The sequence below is a fragment of the Ictalurus punctatus genome, chromosome 7, assembly GCF_001660625.3.
Source record: "Ictalurus punctatus breed USDA103 chromosome 7, Coco_2.0, whole genome shotgun sequence".
NCBI classification, from domain to species: domain Eukaryota; kingdom Metazoa; phylum Chordata; class Actinopteri; order Siluriformes; family Ictaluridae; genus Ictalurus; species Ictalurus punctatus.
In genome coordinates this window covers 22,683,833-22,709,351 of record NC_030422.2, presented here as the reverse complement: position 1 = coordinate 22,709,351, position 25,519 = coordinate 22,683,833, and the positions used below count along the sequence as shown (strand labels likewise).

Sequence of the window (25,519 nt, the reverse complement as noted above, 5' to 3'; positions counted from 1 at the left end):
ACAGTATTTGCTTAAAGTCAGCTGTAGGCTTGTCCTTCAAACCATAGGAACATTTCCTTTACTGGAAAGTGCATCAAATTAACCAACACAGTGACCTTGTTTCAATTCAAATTAAAATTTAAAAGTGGGATAAAATACCTTACATCCTATCCTATCCTATCCATACATTACGGTTTCATGCCCTCAACTTCTCATACGTCGTATCTCATTGGTTCATTAAGTTGTGCACACAATTACCTGTCAGAGTATGATATTTAAGAAATATATGCAACATAATAGAATGTGCTAGATCTATGCTTTTATAAACTACTAAGGGTGGATTGTTTTGGTTCGTTAAATGAAACCAAATATGCAGTGATTAATGTGATAATTCCAACTATTCATGCAGCAATATCTTTTAAATGTACTAGACTCTTATTAGATGTTTATTTCAATGCTTGTCTCTTACTTTTGTTGCATTAATTTATATTTGACAGCAAAGAAAAAAAACTTCAATCTGCATTTTTTTCTCCCAGATAAAAATACAAGCTTAAAGGCTTGTCTTTAAAGGCAGTGATTTATACACTATTGAAAAATCCAGACGCCCATGCTTCTACTCAAATAAACTAGACTTCTAAAGGTGTATAACGTATCTCTGAATACGAGTAAATTTCCCCATGTAAATATTAAAGAGATAATTCACCCAACAATGAACAATTCTGTCACCAGTGACTCACCCTGACGTTCCAACCCCAACCGAATACCGGAAATACATCTGAATTCATTTTTAATGAATCCTGGGAGATTTCTGTCTCTCCATTTACAGTCCAAGTAACCAAAATTTTCAAGCTCCAAAAAGTTCATAAAGGCATTGAAAAAGTAATCCATGTGACTCCAGTGGTTTAATCCTAATTATATGAAGTGATATGAATGCTGTGTGTGCAAAAAAAAACTAAAATTAAGTCTTTATTCACAAAATATCTTCACTTCCGCATAGATCTCCGACGCGTTTTCATGAGAGAACCACGACGCATGCATGTGGTGTGGACAAAAAATGCAAGTCCTTCTCTGTTTTGAAATGTCCAGACATCTTTGTTACAAAGATTGTTCTATGCTTCCGGACTGTGAATGGAGGGACAGAAATCTCTCAGGTTTCATTAAAATGTCTTCATTTGTGTTCCTAAGATGAACGAACGTCTTATGGGTTTGGAATGACTTGAGGGTGAGCAATCGATAACAGAATTTTTGGGTGAGGTATCCCTTTAATGGTACTTTTGGACTTAACTCACCAACTCTGTGTGTGGTTCCAGTACAGACCAGAGGAGCCTTTAAGTAGTCTCATATCACAGACACGCAGCCTATCTGAGACTGAGAAAAAACACAGCGAGATGTTGAAAATTCTGGGAAATGTTAGTGATGAACTTCGATAAAATCAAAGCCTTATGAATAATAGAATGATAAATGTAAATAAAGACTCGCACATAAATTTCTGTTTTAAATGACTTGTGTTAGTGTTCCTGTCCTAGAAAAAAGTTTTCTGGTGTGGCAGAATTTTATCACTCTCTCTGTTTCAAATACCCCAAAACAGACCGGCAATGCAATCAAGTTCAGTAATAGACATGTTAGACCATTATATGAGGGTGATAAAGCAATAAAGCAGGACAAACTAGGCAGAGGAATATATTCAGACTGCTGATGGTTTCTCTGGTAATAATGACAGCGATGATGATAATGGTGATGATGATGATTATGACAACGTGAGAACTGTGCTTGCTATCCTCCTTTCATTCTATTGATTCTCACTGGCTTTGGATATCTTTATGTTCCCCAGCACTCTGTTTGTGGGGCATGTGTGCATATGTGCTTGTGTGTGGTTTAGAAATGCTCACTAGGAACAGCTGTTCACTCACCAACAGCTAGCTACTAACTCCAGAGGAAATGCATATAAAACCCATTGATTCATCAATCATCACTCATACAATCAAAGGCCTTTAAAGAAAAAAAAAAGGAACTCTCAGTATGTGATGAATATGTTTATGTTCTTAATTAGGCTTCATCTCCTCGCATTGTTTCCTATACACACTCCAACTGTTTCAGTGTTTACAGTGGACTAACATTTGTTCGACATAACCGATTGACTGAGCTGTGAAAAAGCTTTATCATCGGTTTAAAAAGGGTGTTTCTCAACAAATCCCAGCACATTCATAATTCAATAGTGCCACAGAGTAGAAAACTGTTTCTGTAGCCACGCTTTCTGGAGTGTGCTCTGAAAATGTCACTTGGCATGCATTTTCTAATGTCTAGCCTTTAGGAAAAATAGGTCAGAGTTGATCAGTGTGTTATACAATTACTCATTTTTCTGCTCCCAGGAGTATGTTTTTGCAGTATTAACTTTTTGCAGAGGTAGGAATTAACAAAGTACAATTAGTATACTTAAGCTTGTTTTTTTAAGTATAAGTACATTATTAGATTTTACTTAGATTTTTATTCAATCCTTTTATTTTTTTATTTTTAAATAAAATCTCTACTTTTTACTCCTGACATTTTCAAACACTACACCACTACAGTTCCTGACCTGGCAAAAGGGGGTTGCCTTAAGGTAGAATCTGGAGTGTTCATACAGTATACGGAGGGATTTACAGAAACCACTAGGCATTTGGGAGGTCGAAAAGCTGCTGCTTATCTGTTTTAGTTAAGATGTAGACACTAGAAAACTTCATCTACGGGTACGTATTAATGTTTACAGTAGAAAAGTGTAAATGTGGTGAATGTAAAACCTACTGTAAAAAATCCTTTGCACTTTCTACCGATGACCTATAACACATCATTCTGAACACTGTTATGTACACTTAGTTTTTTCGAAGGCAGTTTATATTGTGACAGCTAGCTATTTGCATTCAACTAGTTTGTATGGTCAGAGCTATTAGAGCTAACATTCGAGAGATTATGCATGACTCTGTTGTTAGTTAGCCTTAGCTAATGTTTTTTCAAGTTCCTTGGTCAAAGAGGGTCTGATTTACCACCTGTGACTAAAATCAGCAAACAAAAATAGTTTCTTCTTTAGTGAACTTTTCTTGTAATTTGACTTTTACACTTTAATTAAAATGTAGTTTAATTAAATGAGTAATTGACTTGATACTTTTCTACCTGAACTTGAATAAAGAATATGAATGTATTTTTATCAGTATTTATTTACAGTTTTTTAATGTTATGGTTTCTGATTGTTATGGTTCTAGGAACTTTTGGTTCAAAGATTGTTCAATCTGGCTTGTCTGAGAAAGTTTTTATCTAATGTTTATAATGCTAATAATGACATTGCTCCAAGATTTTGGTTAGAGGAATGTTATAACACTATGAACATAATATAATGTTCATTTTTGTCTAACTGGGAGCATATGAGCAAGGTTGAAACATTGCTCCCATGATCCGCATCAATGAAACAAACCATTAATGCAGAATATATTTATAGAATATATTGCAGGAATTTTATGTTTGTAATGTTACAGCCCGACCTTCCTGTTGAATGTTCTGTTAGCTGGAAAGGTCTGACTTTTGCACACTTTCTTTCTCTTCTACAGGACTCCCAAGCATGATTTTCGGTGTGACCAACCCCATGAGTACTGTGTCGGGCAATGGAACGTAACAGAGTTTTCCTCGTTGACCTTTGCCACATCACAGCAACCTGCCAGGGCTGAGATCACTACTGGCAACACTTCGTCTTCGTCCCTGTCCCTTCTGTTCACCTGACCCCCTATTCCTGTCCTCTCTGTCCACAGCATCTTGTCTACCTAAAAAAAGCACGCCTCTTACACTCTATCCTGGCGCCAACCTAGTGGATAATCACTTCACCTACCCCCTTCTTGATTTGAAGGATATAAAAAACAGAAATGGCAAAAGCAGTCATGCGCCCACCGCGCTGGTACAAGAAGGACTCGGGCTGTGCCCGCAGATTGGATACTCTCAGCTGCGTTTATGTCCTGTGCATAGCACTGTGGCTGACTCTAGGTGCGTGTCAGCGCTCTGAACCCAGCGCCAAACACCCGATTGTCAGCACCAACTATGGAAAGCTGCGTGGGCTCAAAAAGGAACTAAATAATGAGATATTGGGTCCTGTGGAGCAGTACCTGGGCATACCCTATGCCACACCGCCCATCGGAGACCGCCGGTTTCAGCCCCCAGAGGCGCCTGGTTCGTGGCCTGAAGTGCGCAACGCTACTCAGTTCGCACCCGTGTGCCCACAGAACCTCCACGGCGTGCTGCCTGAGATCATGCTGCCTGTGTGGTTCACTGACAGCCTGGACGTGGCTGCTACTTACATTCAGAACCAGAGCGAAGACTGCCTCTATCTGAACGTCTACGTGCCCACCGAGGACGGTGAGCTGCCACATTCAGCACTGCACACTATATAAGTATAGAAATGACAGATTAAAGAGATTAAAGATATATATATATATATATATATATATATATATATATATATATATATATATATATATATATATATATATATATATATATATAATTATTTTTAAATGAAATAGTTATTTTAATCCAATTTAAATGCCTTTAATAAGAATGATTAATTTTATTTAAAATACTTTTTTAAATTAAGAAACATTCTACTTTATACTAATATATTAATAATTGTTCATTTTTCACAGCTACTGTACACAAAAGCAGAAAAAATCACTCGATAAGTTGCCGATCAAAGTGTAACCTGTAACACAGCACAGCATCTTTTTGCTGCATTTTTGTTTTTCGGGAGACAAAACACTAAACACATCACATCTTTTTTTTTCTCTCCTTTTTCTTCTTGTTTTGTCTCCACCTATAACGCAATGCTCTGGTCTACATTGGTCTCAATTAAAGAGTTCTGAGATGTCTTAAAATGCTTGTTTTTTTTTTGTTTTTTTTTTTCTTTTTTTGTTTTTACACAAATGAAAGGCCTTTATAGCTAACAAACTGTCTTTGTTTGCATTTACAGGGTCTTAGATTTAGGACTTTTAGTAGTTGTTCAATCTGGCCTTTGATTTGGCTTCTTATGTAGCTGAATATTCTTTTGAAAACACTTGATTTCATGTCTCACACATACACACACACACAAACACACAAATACTGGTGGGGTTACTACACGAGGCAAGGGTGTGTGTTAAACTGAGGCTAATGTCGCTGAGCTAACATTCACAGAGACCTGTTGATACATGTAAATGTGAAAATAGCAAAATTAACACTGGGTACAAACTCCACTTTTTCCACTTTTTAACCACATACTGATGGTATCAATTCTACAGATACAGATTTTTTTTTTTGTATTTGAGTGCATAAAGTTGAAATTTGGTCTTAAATGACATTGGAAGTGTAAATTGTAACTTCGAAGGAGAGTACAGAGATTTCAGCCAGGCTGTGGTGCTGGTTTGTGACACTGGAATAACTCTGATTCCATCTGCGATGTAGAAACATAAATCTGATCTCGTTCCATTCTTTTTTTATTTTGTTATTTTCCCCACTGCACTGGGGATGTGAGCACGTGAGCTGAGATCAAGTTAATACCAGTCAGAAAATACAGGACGTTCAGTGCAAAGGGAAATCTCTCTTAGAGCACATGCTCATCCTGAGGGAAATCGAACCAGGAATTAACATCTGAAATGGCGGAATGATTTTTAAAAAGCTCAGGAAATTGAGAACTATCTGTCAGTTTTTTTTCATCGAGTTTTGGGGTTTCAAAGAATGCAGAACGAAAAGGTGCTCTCAGTGGGCCGAGCTGCTGATTTGTGAGCTCAGGTTTTTTTTTTTCTTTTTCTCTTTTGCAATTAATGCTTTTCTCCTTAGCCACCTGGTTGCCAAAGAAACAAATGATCAATATTGGCATCAATTTTCTCTCCAGTTCTCAGATCTGGTTACACACCACTGTTTTTGACCTTTTTTCTTGGTGTGAGATGGTAAAGGTCTCGTTGAAACGGTTCTCTTTTTTAAATTTTTTATAAAGGCTTTTGCTGTTGAACCCTGTTTATATCAGAGTCAGCGTCTTTGGAATAATAAGAGAATGTGCACAGTTTAGAGTGTAACAGCATACAGACACATACCCACAGTGGATTAAACGTCGGGATAACACAATGTGACACATCAACATGCAAGTCAAACTCCACTGGGGCTCCGCTGAGTGTGTTTGAGTAGGTGTGTGAGTTTTCATAGGAACACCCCGGTGTGAAAATGGTTGTTTTATTTTCTTGCCTGTCAACACCAACAGCAGTTTCTAGCTTTGTCGAGCTCCTCCTTCTCTCTCTCTCTCTCTCTCTCTCTCTCTCTCTCTCTCTCTCTCTCTCTCTCTCTCTCTCTCTCTCTCTCTCTCACTCTCTCTCTCTCACTCTCTCTCTTCTTCATCACAATAGTGTAGCAAATCAGCGACTTCTTTAAGCTTTTGCACTATCCAAGTCAGCCCGTGTGCATCTTCCTAATCTCTAAATTCCACTTAATCCAGCCAATTTATTCCAGACATCCAAGCCATTTAAAAAAAAAAGTATAAACATGCACACCTTATTTCAGCACCAAATAGGGCACTTAACATCTTGTAATACTTACCATGACTGATATGCTTTCCTATGATATAAATTGTGTAACCTGTTTGTGTGTGAGCTGGAGAGTGGGGACCTTCATGTATTAGTCTGTGTGCCGCAGCCATGTGTGATCGATCCCCATCAGTCAGTGTCTATGGGAACGATTGGCTCACCCTGCTACACACAGCATGTCCTCCCATACATCTCACTGCAATCAATTCTCGGAGTGCTGGCCACTGCAATATTCACCTGCCCAGTGATGATTCTTCATTCCAAGTCTTCTTTTTAACTCCATGCCACATGCGAGTCCTTAGCTGCTGCTCAGACTACTTTCTTTTGCTAGCCCAAACCTGCTTTTATCGCACACATTTATGTTTAAAGGGGGCTTGATAATTAGCTGATGATTGGCTGATTGCTAACCTATGCAGCTACATTATTGCACTACACATATAGTCTGCTGGTATATAAGTACTTTAGGTGATAAGCCTGTTTTTCTGAGAGACTGTGTTGACTGAGTGGCATGGTTCATTAGTTAGCCTTTTCAGTAACCCTAAACGTTTTGTTTGGTGTTTAGTTCATTGTGTTTATACTGTATGTACAAAATAATCAGATACCTTCAAAAATCAGGGGGGTACTATGCATGTCAACTATATTTTACGTGATCATGTGTTTTTTCACCTGTGAAGAGTAATATGCGACCACATTTGTAAAACATATGAAGGTGCATTTCACAACATTATATACCCCTGAATTAACAGCTCTGAATGTCTACTCGGTCTGAGTTTCACCTGTGAACTCTGCTTATGTTGTTCAAAAGGATAAACCAACATGAATACCAGAGAGCTGTCTGAGAGAAAAACAAGCCATTCTGAAGCTGAGAAAAGAGGGTAAATCGATCAGATTCATTGCGCAAGCTTTGGACCTAGCCAATACAACACTTTGGAATGTCCTGGAAAAGAAAGAAACCACTGGTGTACTAACAATTAGACATGGAACGGGTCGGCCAAGGAAAACAACAACCAGCTGATGACAGAAACATTGTGAGAGCTGTGAAGAAAAACCCCAAAACAACAGATGTCAGTGACATCATCAACAACCTCCACAGGTATCACAATTCACCATTTGAAGAAGTCTTTGAGAGCAGAAATATAGAGGCCATACCACAAGATCCAAGCCACTCATGAGCAGTAAGAGTCAGAACGCCAAATTGGAATTCACAAAGGAACCACAAAAATATTGGAGCCAAGATTAACCTCTACCAAAGTGATAATGGCCAAAGTGTAGAGAAAGAAAGCATCTGCTCATGATCCAAACCATACAAGCTCATCAGTCAAGCATGGTGGAGGTAGTGTCATGGCTTGGGCTTGCATGCCTGCATCTGGAACAGGAACAGTCTGTCTGCCAATTTATAGAGAAATGCATCTAATCTAAAAACGCAACTAAAAGAAGCTGCGGTACAATAACAGAAAAAAAAGCATCACAAATAAGAATGCAAGAGCTTAGTGATTATCAGTGGTTTGCTGTCTTGATTCAGTGATACAGGGATTAATGATGAAGAGTGTGTTTGTCAGAAAGGTAGGGAGAGTTGAAAGAAAGGGAATCAGATGCTGTTCTCTCTGACAGGGAAATGAAAACGCGTTTTGCAGCAGCACCTGAGTATGTACAAATGGAGCTTTTTAATGAGCATCAGAGCTGATGCTACAGGTCCTGTTCACTCTGTGGGGATGAGTGCTGCTGCAGAACGGAGAGCAAAACAGCATGAAGCTATCAGACCATAGACACACACGCACACAGGGAGAGTGAAGAATCCTGTGTAGATTCAAAAAGAGCCATATTAGAAACTGGCTTATTACCTGTCTCTAGTACATCCAATGTTGATCTAACTTGCAGTAGAGTCAGACAAGGGAAAAGATCATCGAAATCAATCGGTAAGGTTTTCCTTGTATGTGTTTGTTTAAGAGACAGAGAATGAGAGCGTGAGAGAGCGGGGGAAAGAGAGAGCGAGAGAGTGAAGATTGTGTTAAAATGTTAGTTTGACAGCATGATAAAGAAAGAAACGATCAAGGGTTGAAAAACGACCGGGAAGCAAAGTGGATAATGAAGAGACAGAGAGATAAAGAGTGGAGGAAGACGTGAAGGATTAGGAAGGTAAGATTGAAGGCAGAAGTTGGAGAATTCAAGCCTTGGCAACCTTGCAGCTACTCCAGCCTGTAGCTGTCAGGCATCACATAAGAGGTGTGTGTGTGTGTGTGTGTGTGTGTGTGTGTGTGTGTGTGTGTGTGTGTGCGTATGCTCATCCATTCGCCTTTCTGCTAGTCTCTCAATAAGGGAATTAGCAACAACTGTGCACTGCATGCTATTTATAGTTTCAGAGGCAAGCAGGAAGAAAAAAGTTCTCGAGTGTGTGTGTGTGTGTAAGGGTGTGTACTCGTGGCTTATACCATCATTGCGCAGATGTTGAATTCTCTAGGGCTGATGTGATGTGCTGTCTTATCTCTGTCATTTCTCCTTCTCTCCTTGTCAGTTATCTGCTGTCCCGTCCACTAGTTTAGAACCTGCTCATCTTCAGAAGCTTCTTAAATAGACATCGCTTGTGTAAGAGCTGCTACAGTGAAAAGCCAGAACTGGGTTTACCTGACTTGTGGTGACACCAAGAGGTCTTTGGCAGTTCAATGCATCTGAAATAAGGAGAGCGTGAGGAAGAATATATTGAATTCTGTATTACTTTACTGGCATGACTCTATTAAATACAATCTTGCCAAAGCTCAGCCCAGTCCTTCTAAACTACTGCTGTAATAGACAGACTCAGAATCAATAATAATAATAATAATAATAATAATAATAATAATAATAATAATAATGGATGTACCAACAACAATAATAATACTAATAATTGTTGTTGCATGTACACAATATAGATATTATATACAATAAATACAGTCGAGTCCATAAGTATTTGGACAACGACGCAATTTTCATATTTTTGCCTCTGAACACCACCACAATGGATTTGAAATGAAGCAATGAAGATGTGAGTGAAGTGTAGACTTTCAGCTTTAATTCAAGAATTAAAATTTAAAACTTCAAAAATATTGCATTAACCATTTAGGAATTACAGCCTTTTTTTTTTTTTTTACAGAGTCCCTTCATTTTCACAGGCTCAAAAGTAATTGGACAATTGACTGATAAACAATTTCATGGCCAAATGTGCCTGTTTCCTCATTATTTCATGACAAATTAAGGTGGTAAAAGGTCTAGAGTTGAATCCAAGTGTTGAATTTGTGTTTGGTAGCTGTTCATGGGAACTCTCAATATGTGGTCCAAGGAGGTATTGATGCAAGTGAAGGAGGCCATCATTACGCTGAAAAAAACAAAACAAACCTATCAGAGAGATAGCAGAAACTTTAGGAGTGGACAAATCAACGATTTGCTGCATTCTTAAAAAGAAGGAACGCTCTAGCGAGCTCAGAAAACAACTAAAGTTGATGATAGCAGAATTCTAGCCAAGTCAAGAACACTCTGGAGGAGGTAAGTGTATCATTGTCAAAGTCTACAATCAAGAGATGCGTTCATGAATGTAAATGCAGACGGTTTACATCAAGGGGCAAACCACTGCTAACACTCAAGAACAGAAAAGCCAGATTAGACTTTGCAAAAAAAAAAAAAAAAAACAACTATAAAAAATCCTGACCAATCCTGATGCAAGATTAACTTGTACCAGAATTATGGGAAGAGAAGAGTATGGAGAAGTTAAGGAAGATCATATCATCTGGCAAACATGTGAAGGCAGTGTTAGGGCTTGGGTATGTATGGCTGCCAATGGAACTGGGCCATTGGTGTTTATTGATTGTGTGACTGCTGATAGAAATAGCAGGATGATTTCTGAAGTGTATAGAGCTATACTTTCTGCTCTGATTCACTCAAATGCTGCAAAATAGATATGATGGCACTTCACAGTACAGATGGATAATGCCCCAAAACATACCACAAAAGCAACTCGAGGTCTTCTTAAAGAAAAGAAAAGAAATGTTCTTAAATGTCCCATGACCTCAACCCAATTGAGGATGCTTTTCACTTACTGAAGACAAAACGGAAGGAAGAAAGACCCACAAACAAGCAGCAACTGAAGGCAGCTGCAGTGAAGGTCTGGCAAAGCATCTCAAGCGAGAAAATTCAGCATTTGGTGATGTCCATGGGTTCCAGATTACAGGCAGTCATTGACTAAGTTATTTGCATCCAAGTATTAAAAATTATCCTAATATTTATGATTGTTAGTTTGTCCAATTACTTTTGAGCCTGTGAAAATGGAGGGACTTTGCAAATAATGGCTGTAATTCCTAAACAATTAATGCAATATTTTTTGTTAAACACCTTGAATTAGAGCATAAAGTCCACACAATCGCATATTGATTGCTTCATTTCAAATCCACTGTGGCACAGAGGCAAAACAAAATACAAAAATTGTTTCACTGTCCAAATATTTATGCACCTGACTGTAAATACTTACATCTATATCTTTATATTTATAAATATTATTATTCCTATTACTATTGAAACATGATATACAGTGCCTCCAGAAAGTGTTCACCCCTAATGATTATTTCCCTTTTAGTTGTATTTTAACATCAGATTAAGCATGTCAGATATGTTTTGTGCTCCTTTTGAAGTGATTCCATAAAGAAATAAAATTAAATAAAGTATTTAGATGTCTTCAGAAATATTTGTAAATTAAAAAAACTAAAAACTGCATAAATGATAAGTATTTACCCGCTCAATGTGAATGATAATTTTGCAGAAATTACAGATTTGAGTTGTCTCGGATGATTATGGCATTTTCTTCCATTGCTCCATTGCTCAATGCTCAATTATTCGGAGAATGTTGGTGGACAGCCATTTTCAGGTCATGCCACAGATTTCCAATTGGATTTAAGTCTGGGCTTTGACTCAACCATTCCAAAGCACAAACCTTTTTCCCAAGCCATTCCTTTGTATTTCTTGCCACAGAAGACATTTGGGCTTGAGATCAAAATGATGAATGTGAGATGATAGATCAGAATGTCAGCTTTCATTTCCTAATATTTACAGCTAGATGTGTTAAACAAGTTAGAAAATGGCACCTTTTGTTTGAACTCATCCATTTTTCATGTTATCAAAAATATTGGAACATGTAACATTGCTCAGGTGTGCCCTGTTAGGTTGATTGTTTACACAATTAATAGCTCTGAATGTCTACATTGCACAAGCATTTGGCATAGCCAATACAACAATTTGTAATGTCTTGAAAAAGAATGAAACCACTGGTGTACTAAGATCCTGACATCAAACAGGTTGGCCAAGGAAAACAACATCAGTTGATGACAGAAACACAAAAACAGTCAGTGACATCAGATACCAGTGAGGGTATCACAATCCACTGTAAATGCAGATGTCTGGCTGGCTGGACTAGGTTCTCCTCAAAAATTGCTTATATTTTGCTCCATCCATGCTGCCTGTGATGGCAACAAGCTTTCCAGTTCCTACTGCTGAAAAGTAACCTAAGAGTATGGTGCTACCAACACCATGCTTGATCACTGGAACAATACTATCTGGGTGTTGGGCTGTATTTGGTGTGCCCCGAGCATATGTTTTGGCTTTAGACTAAATGGCTCAACTTTAGTCTCATCAGACCACAAAATCTTTTTCCAAAAGTTCTCAGGTTTTCCAACATGGTCTTTTTCAGATGTTTCCTCCTTCTGGCTACCCTCCATAGATGCCATATTGGTGAAATTCAGCCAGTGAGCTTTGTAACCCATATTTTGCCATATTATTTCCACTTTCTCCATCTTTTTTCTCCTTCCACTTCATCACAACGAGGCACTGTACTTAACTTTTCTCATGTATGAAAGTTCTTATAAGGATTATCAGTCTAGTAATGGTAAATATACTGGGATGGAATTCACTCTTTTCATAACACAGAAAAGAATATATTTGTTGAGGGAGTTGAGAGAGAGTTTTTTTTCTGCCAGTAAAATGAAGGAGCATATTGAGGTAGTGTCTGACTGTGTGTGGATAGTGCTTTTTTAATTAGTGTCAGAGCTAAAGGTACAGGTCTCTGCACTGTTGACTGCTATTCGAGAAAAAAAGAGAACAAAGTGCCTTTGAGGTAGGTTCAAGTGCAGGAGTGGGTAATATGCATTTATAAAATGTTTAGGAAAAGCTGACCTTTATGGCATGATAAAGACTGTGAAATGAGTAGGCTGCTGTAATATTTATTTCGTATTATAAAGATCCAAATTAAGGCTAGTGTACACTAGAATGGCGTAGGTGATATAGCCAAATGAGGATATGCTGATTTTTTAAAGAACTATATTGTCCAGTAACGTGACTGTTTGTATACAGTATACATATTTTTTTTTATGGAATTACAGCCTTAAAGTGACTAAGGAAAGATCTTTTAGAATTAATCAAGAGAATACCTTTACCAAACAAAAGCTATTTAGGGCATATAGTGAATAAGCAAATGTTGCTTTACCACAGACCAGTCAGGGCACCAGTGTGAAAATACACTATATGGCCAAACTTTTGACATACACAATATAGACAGCACCTTTATTATAATTCTGGTTCTCTCTTGCCAGTCGTAGCTCACATGAGCAACCTCCAGGTGTATGCATACATCAATTTTGCACAAAGTTAATTTGGTAGAAATTAACACAGATTGTTCTCTGAAATGCTTCTGTGATATAGTTTTACCCGCATCAGGGACAGTTATCTTTATTTATTTATTTATTTATTTATTTATTTATTTATGTTATTAAAATAAATCCAAACATTGAACATATTTTAAACTCTAAAATAAAATCTATGTAATCCAAAAATAATCAAATTACATTACTTTCATATTGTGATTCTTGGATTACTATACTGATTACATTTTTTACGAAGTAATTTGTAACTGTAATGGAAGTAACCCTCCCAACCCTGCTATTCAGTTTGATTTAAATGAATTTGTGTAGCGTACTTAACAACATACATTGTCCCAATCGCAGTTGTTGTGAACAAGCATTTTGTAGCTACTTTGTGCTCACAAAGACCACATTACATCATCAGGCATGGTACGCTCAATGTGAAAAGCATAAACCATACTTAGAGTTTAGGAACACCTGCTGTCCATGACACAAACAGCTATATAAGCAGCAGTTTTGGGAAAAGTACCGTTTTAGAGCTATTACATGAGTTGCCTTTGTAATTTTCTCCACCGTGATCGAGAAAGTATTTGAAAGTCTCTATTCGTGGGCAAATTTCTACCGGTGTCTCATTTTTACAGGTTGAGCTACTAGGCTGTAATATTCTGGCAGTTGTTTGTGAGAAGGATGTTGCATAGAAATGGAAATGAGAGAAAATCCAGACTCTTGTGCACGCTGTAAGGCGCTCAGGTTATTCCAGTTCTTGCTTTGTAATGGTTTCCCAAACTGCTTCTCTCTATTCTCTCTGTCTCACTTTTGCCATCTCCATCTTTAGCGTTTTATTTTTTTCTCACAAACATACTTGCGCATATATACACAAGCATTACTGCCATCTCATGCTGTGTGTCTTCGTTCACATGTCCCTCTCGCTCCCGCTGCATGCTTTTCTTCTTTTTTCTCTCTCTCTACTGCTCAAAGGGTGTCTCTTCAATTCTTGCTGTAGCTGAGTTGGCAAGTGGCTCTGAATGCAAATAAGACTTACCCAACCTTTCTCTCTCTCTCTCTCTCTCTCTCTCTCTCTCTCTCTCTCTCTCTCTCTCACACACACACAAATACACACACACGCACACACACACAGCTTGTAGTTATACCTATGCTTTGCAAAAGCCTCAGTCAGGGAGCAGGAGCTAAGAGTGAAGGAAGGTTCGAGAGGAAAAAGAAGACAATAAAGATTAATGAAAGCTAAAGAGATAAAGTGATATGTCATTTGTTGAATAGGAGAATAAAAGGGCATAGTCCCCCCCCCCTTTTCTTTGAGTATGACTCATCACGGCATTTATTAATATATGGCTGTATTCAGAGTTGGTAACTTAAGCCAATAAGGTGAAGTACATCAATATTTTCAAAGGCAGGTTACATAGCTGCTTGATTTTTGTACCTTTGATTACCTGTGCACCCAAATCAGATTATTATTCAAATCATCTGATATTATTTGTTCGTCCAAGGTTGCCAGATTTTCCTTTTGTAAAGCACGTCAAAGAAGAATTTGTTTTTTTATTAGAGTCCAGATCACTGCCTTTAAACACAAGAACTTGCCTTCAAGCCTGAAAAATTAGAGAGCAGAGTTGACGGTTAATTGTGCATACAAATGAATGTAGCCACGAGATACTAAATCAAAGGCATGCAATTGTAATGTGTGTTTGGAATTTAGGTTATATTATCACACTTTTAATTCAATTTTGAGTTGTCAAATTAATTAAAGAATGCTGTTTTGTTTCATTTGATGCACTTTTCTGTAAAGAAAACATGCTCTCTGTTTGAAGGATAAGCTGACTAAGCATTTATCTGCTATGCTTACAGCTCACTTTTATTTAATTCATAATTGAATCTATTAAAAATTCAGTCTTCGTGGTAAGCAATATCTCTGTTTAAGATGTCTCCTATGATGTATTTTTTTAATGGAATTAAACGGGATAATACATTAATTAATTAGTTAGTTAATTAGAAGTGTCCTATTTGTGTATTTAATATTTAGCTTCATGTGGTTTTTTTTTTGTGTGTGTGTGTGTATTTTAAAGCCCAAAAGATGAATTCCAGCATGATATATTGTAGTTACATCAAACTGTCAGCTGGAGCACCAGACCTAATGCTGCTCCTTGCTCAAGCTGATATCTCACAACAAAATAAATTCCAGGTCAGAATTGCACATAACTGTGTCTAAAACATTTATCTGTTTTAGGCAAACTCCGCCCCTCTCTTTTAACTGCCTGAATTACATTTATGTCCATAGTTACATCTGAGTTCTGAATAAAGCTTCACTATGAATGTGGTCCATACTGACCATTTGTCTTCACTGCTACAATATGATGAGCACAAAATCAGATGCATTTACATGAACTTAAGTAATCCTCATATAAGTCTGTAGTTAAATGAGTTGTTTTTTTAAGTCTATTTATTGATTTCCTTCGCCAAGCCGTCCAGATATTGTAGTATTGTTACCTCCACGTGAGTAATATCATAATGCTTGGATTATTACCGTGCAGTAAATCAGTGGTGGCTGTTGGCTTTTAAAATAGTAGAAGCACATCTATCTGTTATGAACATTCATATTAATGTGCTCATTCTAATACATTATCACTTCTACAGTAACAGCTCGTTCACTGGGACTCACATGACAGACAATCCACATAAACTAAGACTAATAATAAACACAGCCAACCAATTTTACTATATCTAGAGAGCTGACTGGACCTTTTTTGTTCCCTAAGCATCAAAAGACTTTTCTATAATCAGGTCAACTTTAGCAATGTCTGCCATTTTGTGCCAAAAGCACCTAAACTGCTAGCTGAAGAAAGAAATGACAGCTAGCTAGACATTTATAAGCAAAAAATTTCACAAATTAGTGCAAATAAATAAAACAGAATTTTATACTTTAGTTTATTTGCAGTATGTACAAATTCTAAAGAAAAACTAACAGGATATGCTAGTGTGTACTCAACACTATTTAACTAACCACTTCTGCAGCTTCAAGCAATTCTGATTGTCGTCAATATGTTTGAGATGTCAGTCATGTTCATTAACATTTCAATTATTGGCAGTAGGTTGTAATGAAGTTCCACCTCTGACAGCTCTCCCGATCATAATAAAGAGAATCTGTGCATCTGGGTGAGGCAAATAGAGTGTGCATTTTTTTAATCCTGTGCAAAATCCACCCGCCTCACTCCCTTTTACCCCAGAGATGTACAGCATCCAGGCTGGACACAAAATGATGTGTTAAAATGTTGTCCAATGAGCATTAATCTTTCATCCCTTTAAAACACATTGTTCTTGAAGTCCCAGAGAAGCATAGTGTTATGAGGTGTCTATCAGTGCTGTGTCGGGAGATTCAAAGATTTTCACTCAGGCTGCGCTGTCTGCCAAAATCAGTTTGCATTAAATGCACTGTAAAACCGCGAGATATTTCAGTGGGACATTTGATTCGCTAAAAATATTGAATTATATTGCTGCATTTTAATGACGTTTTTGGGGACGCCAGGTAGTCTTAAAGCAATCGCCTGTGATGTTAACGCAGTTACAGAATGAGAAACAAATCAAGAATAGAAAAGGGATATTCTAGGTGGTTAAGGCTAATTTACATCCAAAGTGCCTAGATCGGCCAGACTAACAGCACTATGACAGAAGGTGTGAAAGGTGTCCAGTGGAAGACATCTGAGAAACAGCATGCTTTGTTTTAATCCGAGCAATTACTGGCCACATTTTGTATGTTTTGACAAGATTACGTTAATGTCACTGAGGCAAGGAAGAGAAAGATTGTCTCTCAAAATGAACGAGATTACTCCAAATCTGTGCGATTAGTCTGCATCTGTCATACACACTTACATACACAGGAGAAATGGAGTAAAAAAGCCAATAACTTCTCAGCCTATTAATCATTTATAAAAGACATACACAGCCTTGCAACAGTGGCTTCAGTATAGTTTCTAATAGGTAGTCAGGACTGTTCTGGCTGTAGTGTGCCTTTTAAATAAATGTTTTGCGTCACACCTCTGACCTCGCTGAGGCTTTGTGGAAGATTCAATGAAGCAGACAGACACAGGGCTGTGTGTCATAGTGCTCATGAGGCCCGCCAGTAATTGTCACCACTGGTGTTGCTGGGAAATTGCTTTAACCTTCATGCCTTCTCCATTGCCACCACTTCGTAAATGTCATCCTATCTGGCTGCTGTCCCTCTCCCCCCTGTTTAAACACTCCTCTATTCCACATGCTCACACTATCTCTCCCAAACATTCTGCCTGTCTCACACACACACACACACACACACACACACACACACACACACACACACACAATGTACATCCCTGTTACCTTGCCTTGCAATATCGTCCTCTCCCTCTCCTCTTTTTCCTCGAACTCCACCAAGCATTCTCCTTCATATCCTTCATATTCTCGCTCTCTTTCTGTCATAACCAGAAGCCCTGCATCTTATACTCAACCAATCATGCTGTCACTATAGGTACATTTCACAGCCTTTTTAGACAGAGGAGGAACCAGGGCTAATTTTAGTTAATGAACTGTAGTTTTGGTCCCTGTTCCAAGGGGGAACTTCAATATGGATCAAACTGTAAAAGTGTGGAGTTTGTGGTATTGAACAGAGCTTATGTAGAAATCGCTTGGGCAGAATTCTGCTATAGTAGTAATCTTGCACAGCTTTGCATAAAAATTAACGCTGTGGGAACAATACGTCCAAAATGTATTTACCGGTCTCAACTGGGTACGTATAAATTACTTTCAGGGGGATATGATAAATAAAATATGCCAAATAAATTCACTGCATGATCTGTACAATTTAATCACAGTGTGCTCATGCATTTTGGGTGGATGCCAGAGCACAGTAGCGGCAGTGATGGTATTCAGAAATTGTCATTTAATTATTTAAGGTATGACCTGCTGTCAACTGAGCTTTCCTTATTAATAATGTTAATAGAATACATTTATTAACGTTACAATGAAAACGATTCAGATAACATGCTAGTAATATTGAAAATGACATATTACCTTGTAAAACCAGATCTACACTTGATCTGTAGCACTTTATTGGCTGTCACATTGATCTCGTTAAGCTCAAAGAGTAGCTTGCTGGCTAGTAGCTTTCAAACAGAAGTGGGAAAAATATCCGATTCTGATTCTTCCCATACCAGCTCATAGCCAATAAAGTATAATTAAACAAATTAAAGGACACACTCAGTTGATGTTTGGGGAGGTTAAATATGGATGAATCATAATTATGACTTTGTTGACCATTTATGAGCATCATCATAGTGTAGTTACTTCGCAAAACATTCACATATATAATCATTTATTGATTGATTACTGTACTGTATCTGTGTTAACTGTCCATAAATAAGTATTTGGAATTGTCATAAAATATTTCAGGTTCAAACATGAAATCCAAGCCTAGATATGTCTCTGGCGAGTTTGAAGGAAAATGCTACTCCATGCAAAGAATTTAGCTAGCACTATATCACAAGGAACCACAAATTAGGACACAAGTTGGACACAGCCTATTAGATTATGAATGAGGACTTTAATAGAGTTTGCTACTGCTACACTACAGCAACATAACTACATTGAAGCATCCATGATTGATGGCATATTATCCTACTTATTTGTTATGGTAAACAGTTGGCCAATTGGTCATTTTGTTTCCAACCAAAAAAAGAAGCAGTTACATAGTTGCTGTTTAATATGTAGATTGCGTTGCTAAGATAACACTGACATGAAATCAACTTTAATTTTGAGTTTGAGATGTGAGAAGTTGACCCCGTGAGAATCTCATATCAACATTTGACAGAGTTAATTATTCACCACTTTTGCAAAGTAAAGTATTTCCACAGTACTTTTGTGTTTCTAAGTTTCCTTAGGCAGTGGTGGATCAGTGGTTAAAGGTTCTGGTTGAAGGTCTGGGGTTCAAACTCCTGCACCACCAAGCTGCTGCTGTTGGGCCCCTGAACAAGGCCCTTAACCCTCTCTGCTCCAAGGGCACTGTATCATGGCTAACCCTGTGCTCTGACCCCAACTTCCTAACAAGCTCTGAATATGCAAAGAAAAGAATTTCACTGTGCTGTAATGTACTGGATATGTGACAAATAAAGGCTTCTTCTTCTTCTTAAAAAAAAGGGCTCAAAGCCTGAATGTGAGCCTCCAGTATTCACCGGGGTTACAAAAAAGAATGTGAATATCATATTTGTACAAAAACAGAACAACAGCTTCAGATTTGTTAACTACGTACTTGTAATATCACTTATAAGACACACTGTTTTGATATTAGAAATATACAGAAAATGTGAATTACATATATATGTAATAAAATTTACAATTACAGCATGTCTCAAAGTGTTTAGTCACACTTACTTTTCCAGTCTTTTGTTGCCTCTTCCCAACTTTTTTGAGACGTGTTAAGGCTATCAAATTAAAAATGACCTTTTGTGAATTTTTTTTCTTAAAATGGTACATTTCCTCAGTTTAAACATTTGATATTTTGGTATGTTGTATTGTGAATAACATATGGGTTTATGAGATTTGCAAATCATTGCATTCTGTCTTTATGTACATTTTACACAGCGTCCCAACTTTTTTGGAATTGGTGTTGTACCTACCGTACTTCATCTGCCCACTAGAGTAATAAAAAATTTGTCTCTCACAATATAAAACTTGTGGAGTGTCTGTACAATGTGTGAATGTATAGGCAACACCTATAGCTATAGGCAGGAATCTATAGCACAGCCTGAACTCTAGGCTTGGAATAACTAGGTGAAATAGGTGAAAGACTGTTCAGGTCACAACAGTAAAAGTGACTCCAGATTTATCTGCTATTGAAACATGATTTTTTTTTTTAACATTTATATATGCAATATGTACTGCACATGCACTTAAAAAAAGAAGAATCTCTCATTATATTGAGCTTTTGCCATATCTCACACCAGAACAAAGTTTCTGAACACCCTTTTTTAGATTTGTCATTTTTATGTGAAGTGTTCATTTATTCAGTCCCAATTCTAGGTGGAATAACACTGCCTTTAAAGACCGCACTACCAAAGTGACATCAGAGAGAGGGTATTTCAGACAGAAGTCAATTATTTCACATAGAATCACTGGGCCATAGAGTTCTCGATCATCACAAGACAGTGGCAAATAGTTGTGCACTGTTCAACACTGTTCAATACCTAGAGGAATTGGATATGATTTCAAACATTGGTGCAGAAGTGGTGTGCTGGCAGAGTCAAAACAAGATCAGCCCATTTTCTTCCTCTGCGGGATTGTAGAGGAAGGAGCAGATTGCCGTTGTACACCTGTTAGACCCAGGTGGCTTTCTGATTACAAAACTTGCATCCAAATCACTGGGACAATTTTGAATGACATTTGTTGAGGCGTGCGTGCCTGTGTGTGTGTGTGTGTGTGTGAAAGAGAGAGAGAGAGAGAGAGGGGGGAGAGAGATATTCATCCAAATAAAATTGTGACTAGTTCTACCAGTGGTTCGATAACTCTGGCAGTCTGACACACACACACACACACACACACACACACACACATGCACACACACATAAAACAAAACCACTCTGTGTTAACAGTTTCCTTTAAGGATAGATTGCAATAGCACATTATCAAACATCTTTCCTAAAGGAGACATGAGAAGTTATTAGTAGATCGAGTAAGTAGGAAACAAAACTAACCAAACAATTCACGAAAAAGATAAAAATCTGTATCAGACAATCTGATCACGAATTAAAAAAAAAGAGAGAGATTAATGATGGCTTCAGAGAATTTTCCTTTGAATTATACTCATACTATAGAAAACCAATTACCCGCATGGAATACAGCCATTTTTTGGCAGTCTAAATTGAGTGAGATTTAAATGAAAAATGACCTTGATTCAGAATAAGATGCTATTCAAGCTTTTCCATCTGGCAAGGCTGCAGGTCCTGATGGACCTGGCTACAAATTGTACAAAGCTCTCAGTAAAAGACTTTCTTTCCGCATGCTTAAAATTGTGAATGGTTCAGTAAAAATAGGAGGCTGCATTGATTAATAAAGGCAGATCGAGTGTTTCTGAGTTACATTGCACTTCATTGCATTGTGGCAGGATGATCCTTTATCTCCTGTTCCCTTTCATAGTGCTCTAGGGCCACTGGCCATAGGGATCAGGAGACCTCCACATACTCATGCGAAAAGTATAAAAGGGCTTGGAAAATTTTGTGAACCTATACCTATGTATACCACAGCGTGTTTGAATGCTCGGATTTGATTGGGCAGAAAGTGTGCATTATTTTCATATAACAGCACGGGTAGTTCTGCCTGTAATGAACAGGCCAATCATTAATATTAATATTAATGCACTACTTCTAATAAATTATTGTTTATATAATAACAGCCCATACACAGGGACTTGTACAGCAGACCAGCCAATAATCTAAGACTAATAATAAATGGATTTTAAAATGGGTCGTTGTTTAACAAAGTTACTTTTATAATTGTTGATGTGGTGAATTTTGTTGTTAGTTGGTGTTTATTTAACATTTATAGAAGCAGTATTGGTTGTAAGCACTCTGTATTGGTTGTAAGCATTTTCCGCATTTTCACAGTTCGTGTGAGAGACAGGGAGAGAGAGAGAGAGATCAGACAGAGCAAGTAAGAGGTTGGTGGGAGAATGACTGTTTATTACAGCTGCAACATAGGTGAGAACAGGAACTTGTCTCTCAGATGTTCCACAATTAAATCTAATTAGAAACTGTTAAAATGCAGATGTATCATTTATTAATAAATGAAACATTGTAATTGTTGGCAAATCACTGTGGTACACACAGAATACATACTCTTATACAAAAATAATGCTGTACTGTTATATGAAATCTCATCACACACCCGTGGTACATTATTTCCATATACGAGCATGGTCTTTTGTGCGTTATTCCTTACATAGCCTTTTTTGCCATTTTCGAGATTCAGTTTAGTGGTTTTAGGATAAGAAGAAATATTTGATTAAATAAAATTGAAAATAAATAAATAATCTTTTATATGTTTGGCAACATCTTTATTGAAATCAATTTTTGAAGATTCAAAATTAGAGTTTCCATTTGTGAACATTCACACACCACTATCTTAATAAATGGTTTATGTTATCTAAGACTAATGTACTGATTAGTAGTGTACAGGTAAGCTCTATATACTATTATTTACCCAATTTAAAACCAAATTCAGCCTTTTCTAAACGCACATGTGAATGATATGCTATTTGCAGAGATCTGGGAAGATGACTTATCTTGAATGAAAAGCTGTCCTATGAACACTGGGCAGAAAATGATTCAGTTTAAAAGTATTGCCCAGGCTTTATTACTACAAAACCAAATTAAGGTAAAATCAATGGCTCTGGGTCTCCACAGTGTGACAGGTGCAATATAGCTGTAAGATTACGATGATACTTATTTTGCTTCCACTGTGTGCTGCAAGACTATTACTCTATCATGTTTGAATGGGGTTTTTTTCCCCCAAAACCTTTGAAGAAAAATATCAAGCCAGATACATATTCAGCAATTGTTGAACATGACATGGGAACCACACTTTGCCTCCAATGGTGAGCATCGCTGCAGCCAAAAATATATTACTTTTAACAAGGAAAATCTCCAACGATTCTAGGTTTTAATAAATGATTCAATGAGAATTTTATTTTGATAGAGGAATAAATCTACTACTTTCACCATTGCTCTATTACTTCTTTGTATTTTCTTACCAGTGATTACTGGACACCTCTGTGGAACCATTAAATGTGTGAATGCCTTTTCTTCTACTCAGCTTTTCCTCCGCTTCGCAATCAATGTCTTGTGCGTTAAAATTGTACGATAACTGTAAGTGAAACATTTAAAAAAAAGACATCTTTCCTATGCATATGCATCAGCTGTTGAGTTGGCTGGTGTTAACAACTCATGCTGATTGGTGCAGAGTAGGAAGAGGACAGGAAGTTGAGCTGAACAAATGTATTACATAAGTACTGCAAAAGTGTGTGTGATCCAATTCAGCACAGCTATAAAGCCGAATCCAGTTTACTATAAGGCAGCAGAGATGGATGTAAGTGCAGGCTAACTTTAATAACAACAGGAATCAATTTAATCGCAAAACCAACACATAGTCAAAAGCAGGCATGTATCAGATAATCAACAAGCAGGGCAACCTAGGCACAGCCAAGAGCAAAGTAGCAAAAGTCACAACCAGAAAGAAATACAAGAGCAAAAGCTTGGCATTGTCACGAAACTCTTGGCACCAGACTTAAGCGCTGAATGGATGAGTGTCTGTGTTATTTATAGCAGAGTGTGTGATTGGGATCAGGTGTGTGTAATTAGAAGTCTGGTGACCTTGAACAAGGAAATGACTGTGGTTGAGGAGAAATGGAGTCTGGTTTGGCCATGTTGTGAGACTGTGATGAACTCTGGGAAGTTCATCACATAAGCCTTGATCGAATTCTGCATGGATCTATAAAACCTGATCCATTTTAGTAAAGCTATGTAAAACTTGATCCAGTTCAGTACAGTACTGTAAAGCCTGATCAGCATGGCTCTATAAAGCTGGCTCCAGTTCAGCATGGATAAAGGCTGATCCAGTTGAGCATGGGTCTATAAAGCCAGATCCATTTCAGCATGGACCTATAAAGGCTGATCCAGTTCAGCATGGATCTTTAAAGCCAGATCCAGTTGAGTGTCAATCTATAAAACCAGATCCAATTCAGCATGGATCTGTAAAGGCTGTTTCAGTTCAGCGTCCATCTATTAAGCCAGATCCGGTTCAGCATGGATCAATAAAGCCAGATCCAGTTTGGCATGGTACCTATAAAGTCTTATCAATTTCAATGTGGATCTGTAAATTTGACTTGCTCCAGTTCATATGGCTCTATACAGTCTAGTGTGATTCAGTTCAGCACGGATCTTTAAGTTAAGCATCATCCAATTATACTTGTGGTGCTATCTATACAGTCTGGTCCATGTCAACACAGCTCTATAAAGTGTAATTCAACATCAATCTATAAAGTGTGGTCTATTTTAACATGGCTCAATAAAGCCTTATCCAGTTCATCATGAATCTATAAAACCTGATCTAATTCAGCAAAGCTTAACCCAATTCAGTGTGGATCTATAAGTTAAAGGCAAAGCGATTAATACGGCACAATAACTTTAACTATGATCCACTTTAACACAGCTGTATAAAGCCCAATCCAGTGCAGCACTGCTCTATAAGGACTGGTCCAGTTAACATGGCTCAATTAAGCCTGAGCTAGGTCACATCTCTCTTTAAGGTCTGGTCCAGTTCACATGGCTCTATAAAGCCTGATCCAGTTCACATGGTTCTATAAAGCCTGATCCAGTTCACATGGCTCTATAAAGCCTGATCCAGTTCACATGGCTCTATAAAGCCTGATCCAGTTCACATGGTTCTATAAAGCCTGATCCAGTTCACATGGTTCTATAAAGCCTGATCCAGTTCACATGGCTCTATAAAGCCTGATCCAGTTCACATGGCTCTATAAAGCCTGATCCAGTTCACATGGTTCTATAAAGCCTGATCCAGTTCACATGGTTCTATAAAGCTTGATCCAGTTCACATGGTTCTATAAAGCCTGATCCAGTTCACATGGCTCTATAAAGCCTGATCCAGTTCACATGGTTCTATAAAGCCTGATCCAGTTCACATGGCTCTATAAAGCCTGATCCAGTTCACATGGCTCTATAAAGCCTGATCCAGTTCACATGGCTCTATAAAGCTTGATCCAGTTCACATGGCTCTATAAAGCCTGATCCAGTTCACATGGCTCTATAAAGCCTGATCCAGTTCACATGGCTCTATAAAGCCTGATCCAGTTCACATGGTTCTATAAAGCTTGATCCAGTTCACATGGTTCTATAAAGCCTGATCCAGTTCACATGGCTCTATAAAGCCTGATCCAGTTCACATGGCTCTATAAAGCCTGATCCAGTTCACATGGCTCTATAAAGCCTGATCCAGTTCACATGGTTCTATAAAGCCTGATCCAGTTCACATGGTTCTATAAAGCTTGATCCAGTTCACATGGTTCTATAAAGCCTGATCCAGTTCACATGGTTCTATAAAGCTTGATGCAGTTCACATGGTTCTATAAAGCCTGATCCAGTTCACATGGCTCTATAAAGCCTGATCCAGTTCACATGGTTCTATAAAGCTTGATGCAGTTCACATGGTTCTATAAAGCCTGATCCAGTTCACATGGCTCTATAAAGCCTGATCCAGTTCACATGGCTCTAT

General features: G+C 37.8%; 1 protein-coding gene across 1 annotated transcript in view; it reads left to right on the top strand.

Annotated features, from left to right (window-relative positions):
* Positions 1–3,510: 3,510 nt before the first annotated feature.
* nlgn2a (neuroligin 2a) overlaps positions 3,511–25,519 on the top strand; it is a 113,921-nt gene continuing 91,912 nt past the window's right edge. The window contains exon 1 of the mRNA XM_017472222.3: positions 3,511–4,353. Coding sequence (XP_017327711.1) covers positions 3,867–4,353 — 487 coding nt within the window. The 5' untranslated portion in view covers positions 3,511–3,866. The remainder of the gene's footprint in view (positions 4,354–25,519) is intronic.